Source organism: Zingiber officinale, chromosome 2A, assembly GCF_018446385.1.
Source record: "Zingiber officinale cultivar Zhangliang chromosome 2A, Zo_v1.1, whole genome shotgun sequence".
Classification (NCBI taxonomy): Eukaryota; Viridiplantae; Streptophyta; class Magnoliopsida; order Zingiberales; family Zingiberaceae; genus Zingiber; species Zingiber officinale.
In genome coordinates this window covers 113,547,717-113,553,913 of record NC_055988.1, presented here as the reverse complement: position 1 = coordinate 113,553,913, position 6,197 = coordinate 113,547,717, and the positions used below count along the sequence as shown (strand labels likewise).

General features: G+C 34.9%; 1 protein-coding gene across 1 annotated transcript; it reads left to right on the top strand.

The window, feature by feature from the left end:
• Positions 1-4,405: 4,405 nt before the first annotated feature.
• LOC122043910 lies at positions 4,406-5,117 on the top strand. The gene is made up of 3 exons (XM_042604473.1): positions 4,406-4,499; positions 4,589-4,857; positions 4,965-5,117. The coding sequence occupies exons 1-3, from the start codon at positions 4,406-4,408 to the stop codon at positions 5,115-5,117; spliced, it is 516 nt and encodes a 171-aa protein (XP_042460407.1).
• The last annotated feature ends 1,080 nt before the right edge of the window (positions 5,118-6,197 follow it).

Below are 6,197 nucleotides of genomic sequence, written 5' to 3'. Positions count from 1 at the left end.
TAACCCATTTCAAAGAGGGTGCAAATCCTCTTGTTAAATCTCCATCTATAAATAGGGCAGTTTGAATGAGGATAAATTGGAAAATATTAGTATCAATTACCTACCAACTTAGTATGATATCTTGATTGTGATTCAATTAGTCCCCGTGGCATAGTGTCGCGGGAGGATATCCAGGTTGTCACCTAGACACCCGCGGTTCGATCTCCAGTTACGACATATTTGCAGGAATTTTCCTCCAAATGGGGAGCGCAATCAAAGGATGTTGGGCGTCTGGGCTGGCCGCCGCGCACGCTTCCCAATTTACCCTGGTGGCCGGTGAGAAACTTTCATGAGATCGAGCCGATCACCCCAGGAATAATCAATGAGGCTAACTGGGATTATTATTTTTTTTATTGTGATTCAATTAACAGTAGTGTTCGGCTTGATTAGGAAGCAAATTAAAACTTTAATCCAAATGTTCACTATAATAAATATGACTTTCCGCAATGTGTCATCAACGACGCACAGTTAAAGCGATCATTAATAATAGTTTGTACGACGCACCTAATTAAATGCATTGTAGATAATATATAATTTTATAAATAACAGCGTGTAAAAATAATAAACTATCAAATATATTTTTGATAGCACAGAATGCGTGCTATTAAAATTAAATTTTATCAGCGCGCTATTAAAAGACTTTTTTATTTCAGGACCATGCCTAATATCTCTTCACCTGTGCCTGTATTTTTTTAGTCGGGACTGCGTGCACCCAAAATTTCCTCGCCGCCGTGATGCCTCCTTCGTCAAATAGCAAGATCAACTCGCCAGTGAAGTGGTTGACTCCGGCAACTCGAGCCCACCTAATCAACCCTTCTCTTCACCCCCACCGCTATGGCAACCCTTCACAATGCCCTAATATCTTCTTCGCACTACCCCAGTTTGTTACTCTTCTTCTTGTTCCTCTTCCATTTCTTCAACCTTTGTTGATCGATTCTTTTGGGGGGTTGTAGCCCCGCCAATCCAACTCTTTTAGGTCTAAATATTGGTGGTAGCATCAAGGTGAAGCTTTGGCTAAGGTGGCTTGGCAGGGAATGGGATTTCTTCCCATTCGAGCAAGTTCTTAATACAATGCTCCATGAGTTGTGCCACTTCTTGCATGGGCCACACAATGCCTCATTCTATAAGCTCTGGGATGAGTTTCGCAAGGTGATTCCTCTTGATCAAATTTTCTTCTTGTTATCTTTATATAAAATCATATCAAACTTTTCCTTGTTATAGGTGTTTCACAAAGTTTTGGGAATCATGATTACTATGATCATCAATATTGAACCAAGATGAAGATCATGCTTGGACTTCTATGCTTAATTTTATTTATTTCCCTTTTTTTGGGCAAAACAAAACTTATTATGCCTGTGTCCATCTTGAGAGAATTAAAAATGTTATTTTTCTTGTATTGTTACTTTTTGCTCAAATTGATTCACTAAAATTTGCTAATTTTGTCACTTGTATTGCTAAATTTTCCCATTTCCATCATTGTGACAACTTTTAGCGTATAACAAAGTAAACTTTGGAGCATGTGCCCAACATCAATTAGTCATGATAGTCTCAAATAGTTTTTTTCTCTAAATTAACTATTTTTTTTCTCAAGATTTGTTTATTCTACCTTCATGTTTTGTTTTGATCACATTGATTCCCCTATATCTTCAATAAAGATTATCCAACACTATATAAGGTATTCGATATTGTTTCATTCTCGATAATAGAGACTACTGTTTATGTTGTTAAAGGCGCGCCCAAGGGGTCGGGCGCACAAGGCACCGGGAAAAATGTCTTTTCCCACGCGAGGCGGGTGTTGTTCGTCAGGCGAGCGCTTGGGCGCACCTAGGGCGCCTTCACACCTCAACGGGGGCACAATGAGGCGCGATCGCGAGCGCGATCGTGAACAATATCTAGATTCTTAACCAAAAAAAACATGAATTAGGGCATGGGGAGAAGAAAAGAATGCAAGAAGGGAAGAAGAGAACGCAAGAAGAAGAAGAAGAAAAGGATAAAAGGGAAGAAGAAAAGAACGCAAGAACTAAGAAGAAGAAGAAACCTGAACCGTCCGCCGCCGTCATTGCTGAGTCGCGTCGTCGCCCAGGTATGTGTTTTTCCTTCTTTTTTTGTTTTTCTATTCTTCACTTCTTCTTCCTCTCTTCTTCGTTTTTCTTTTGTTATATTCTTCTTCTTCTTCTGTTATTTCTTTTCTTCTCTTTCTCTCTTCTTCGTTTTCACTTTTTCTTCATTTCTTCTTCTTTTCTGTGTTATGGTACACTCTTTTCTTCATCTTTTTCTATTTTTTTCTTCTCGTTGAGTTTCTTTCGTGTTCTTGCTGCTGCTTGATTTTGTTTTCTTCTTCCCGTTTTTGCTATTTTCACAAGTTGTAATCTTGCTAGTTGTCCGTTTTTGGTGTATTTTTGATCTTGTTTTACCATTTTTCCTGGTTCGTGCTGCTGTCCAGTTTTTCATTTGTTTTTTTCTCCCTATTTTTCATTTTTTATCCTATTTTTCTTTTTCTTTTCTTTTTCATTTTTCTATTATTGGTACAATGTTCTTGCTGTCCGTTTTGTTGTGTTTTTGATCCTATTCGTTCGTGTTGCAACTGCTGTTCGGTTATTAATTTATTTTTTTCCTATTTTTTCATTTTTTTTATCTTGTTTTTTTTTCTAGTTTTTCTATTACGGGTACAGTGTTCTTGTTGTGCTGCCCGTTTTTGCTATATTTTTGGTCCTGTTTGAGCTGCTATCCTATTTTTCATTTATCTTTTTGTTCTCTTTTTACTGGTACATTGCTTTTCTATTCTTGATACAACGTTGATTTTATTTTATTTTTGATTTTTCAGACTATTTTCTTGTTCAATTATCATGGAAGGTAGTAGTGATACTCCAACATATATATCAAAAGATCCTGGATGGAATTATTTTCAAAAAGTTAATTCGAATAACAAAAATAATTTGCTTTTGTCAAAAAGTTACCAAAGGGGTATCTATCGTGCAAAACATCTTGTTGGAGGGTTTCAAAATACTACGACTTGCAAAAGATGTCCGCCTCATGTACGTGAAGAAATTAAAATTTTCATGAAGAAAAATATGGAGAAAAGTAATCTTTCTAAACTTGCGACATTGGACTTTGAGGATGTAAACCCTCTTGGTGATGATATTGATATGGATGATATTGGAGCTAAAGTTGTGCCGCCTATAAGTACAAGTACAAGTTATAAATCAGTGAATATGCAAAAAAAAAAGGCCAAGATAAATGGTCCAATGAATACGTATTTTGCTCCTAATGTACAAAAAAAATATTGAAAGTAGAAAGGGTAAAGAGAGACAAACTACGATAAATGAGACATACAAGAAAGAATTGAGGGAAAAAGCTTGTATGACCATAACTAAGTGGATGTATGATGCGGCGATTCATTTTAATGTTGTTAACTATTCAAGATTCAAAAGGATGTTGGACTTGGTTGGCCAATATGGTATAGGTCTAAAAGGACTTAGTTATCATGAGGTGCGGGTTCCTTTTCTAAAAAAAAACTGTTGATAGTGTGACAAATGGTTACATTAAGTCTTGTTAAATAAAATGGGCCAAGTATGATTATAGTTTGATGGCAGATGGGTGCATGGACAGACAAAAGGCATAGGACATTGATTAATTTTTTAGTGAATTCTCCTAAAGGTTCAGTTTTCATCAAATCAGTCGATGCTTCTGATTATGCAAAGACTGAAGAGAAAATATTTCAGTTGCTTGATCAATTTGTGGAGCGTTTAGGAGAAGCAAATGTTGTTCAAGTTGTTATGGATAGTGCAAGTAACAATGTGCTTGCTGGTAAGAATCTATTTAATTATTTCTTATCAATATGCTTTTTCTTATATATGTTAAACTTATTTAGTTTTCTAACTTCTTTTGTAGGAAAATTATTAGAAGCAAAAAAGTCACACTTTTATTGGACTCCTTGTGCTGCTCACTGCGTCAACTTGATCTTAGAAGATATTGGGAAAGTGCCTGATTTAAAGCAACATTGAAGAAGGTAATGAGTGTGAATGCTTACATTTATGTTCGCCTAGGCATGGTAAATATGTTGAGGCAATTCATAAGACAAAAAGAGCTTTGTCAAGCGGGTGTCACAAGATTTACTACTGTTTTTCTCACTCTTGGAAGGATGCACCTACAGAAGCAAAATTTAAGAAAAATATTCATTTCAAAGGATTGGACAGAGAGTAAATGGGCAAAAGAAGCGGCGAGGAAGAAGATAGCTAAAATCATCATGACACTTAGATTTTGGAGCAGTGTTGTGCATATTTTAAAGATATATGACCCTTTAGTCCGTGTTCTGAGACTGGTTGATGGGGAAAGAAAACATGTAATAGGCTATATTTATGAGGCTATGGATAGGACAAAAGAAACAATTATGAAGGCCTTTAAGGAGAAAGAAGAGAAATACAAAGAAGTGTTTGAGATCATTGATACGAGATGGGAATGTCAACTTCATCGGCCTTTGCATGCTATATAACATTATTTGAATCCAGAATATTTTTATTCATACACAGATTCAAATATCTGTGGACAGTGGTGAATGATTTGTTTGAAACTATGGAGAGATTGGTTTCAAGCACTGCTAAGCAAGATAAAATCACTACCCAACTCTTTATATATCGAAAGACGGAAGGGCTATTTGGGAGGAATGTGGCAATTAGACACAAAAGAGCATTATCTCCAGCAGAATGGTGGGAATGCTACGAAGCAAATATCCCAGAATTGCAAAAGTTTGTTATTAAAGTGCTTAGCCTCACTTGTAGTGCTTCCGGTTGTGAGTGTAATTGGAGTGTGTTTGAGCAGGTATGTAATAAATATAAATATATAATACTATTAGTATGTTACTTTTATAAGTAGAAAATATTCTTTGCTATTTTATTATACTTATTGTGATTTTTGACATTTTGTAGATTCATAGCAAAAAAAGGAATAGGCTAGCTCAGCAGCACTTAAATGATTTGGTATTTGTGAAATACAATCGTGTCTTAAAACTTTGGTATGATGCGCGTGATAAGATTGACCCCATCTCTTTGATAGATATTGATGACAATAATGAATGTTGATGGGTAGAATGGATGAAGAAAGTGATAATGAAGAAGATGAGTTGGTTTTTGAAGGTGATGATTTGACATGGGCTATCGTTGCTAGGGCTAGTGGAGCTGAAGAACCTGAATATTGTACTAGAGGAAAAAATATTACATCCATGACTTCTACTTCACATGCTAGGCCTAAACAAGTCGAGAAGGAAAATACATCTTCCTCTATCAGAGACTCATCTCTAAGACTTAGAGATGTAGAAGAAGAAGAAATTGAATTTGAAGAAGATTAACATAAAGAAGAAGAAGAATACAATGAGGATGATCTTGAGCTTAATGATTAATTTGACTTATTACGTTTGTTTTGATGAACTTCGTTAATTTAGATTAGAAAGTTGAAACTTTTATTAATTTTATCATGATGTTATTTTGCTTGTCATATTTGATATTTGTGTGTGTGGAATATTAATAATTATCATATTTGACATATTATATGAGTGTGTCTATAGTTTAGTAATCAACCTCATGTTCAAAAGGCGTGCACCTCACGCCTCAGGCTCTAGGAGCCCTTTTGTGCCTCGGTACGCCTCACGCCTCAGGCTCTAGGAGCCCTTTTGTGCCTCGGTACGCCTCGCGTCTCTAACAACACTGACTATTGTATAGTATTTGAACATCTCACTTATGAATTTATTGATTATATTTTTTCTTTATTTTCTCTTTGTTTTTTAGAACTGAAATTGTAAACATTTTTTTTCATTCTAAAGATATTGACCTATTTTGAGCAAGGAAGAAATTGGATAATGCATTTTTAATGCATATTTCTAAATTTTTTAGTTTTATTTTAATAGTTTCCTTTTCTATTTTACTTTATTTTATGGTAGTGTGTCTTAGTGATCCAAGTGTTATTTCTTTTACATCTTTAATTTTTTAACAATATTTTAAACTTTAATGCAATTATTTTCTCTCATTTCTACATTTTTACTCCTTCACTACTTCTTTTTACTATTTTGTCAATCTTTTCATTGTAATTTTTTTTTCTTTTAGACTTCCTCAATTTTATTTTACATATTCATAGGATGATAAGAAGGAATAAAGTGAAAAAAATGT

Coding starts and splice junctions, on each gene's coding strand:
- LOC122043910 (XM_042604473.1), top strand. CDS start 4,406: ATGGATAGGACAAAAGAAACAATTATGAAGGCCTTTAAGGAGAAAGAA. Junction 4,500..4,588: donor CATTGATACGAGATGGGAAT/GTCAACTTCATC, acceptor ATCTGTGGACAG/TGGTGAATGATTTGTTTGAA. Junction 4,858..4,964: donor ATTGGAGTGTGTTTGAGCAG/GTATGTAATAAA, acceptor GACATTTTGTAG/ATTCATAGCAAAAAAAGGAA.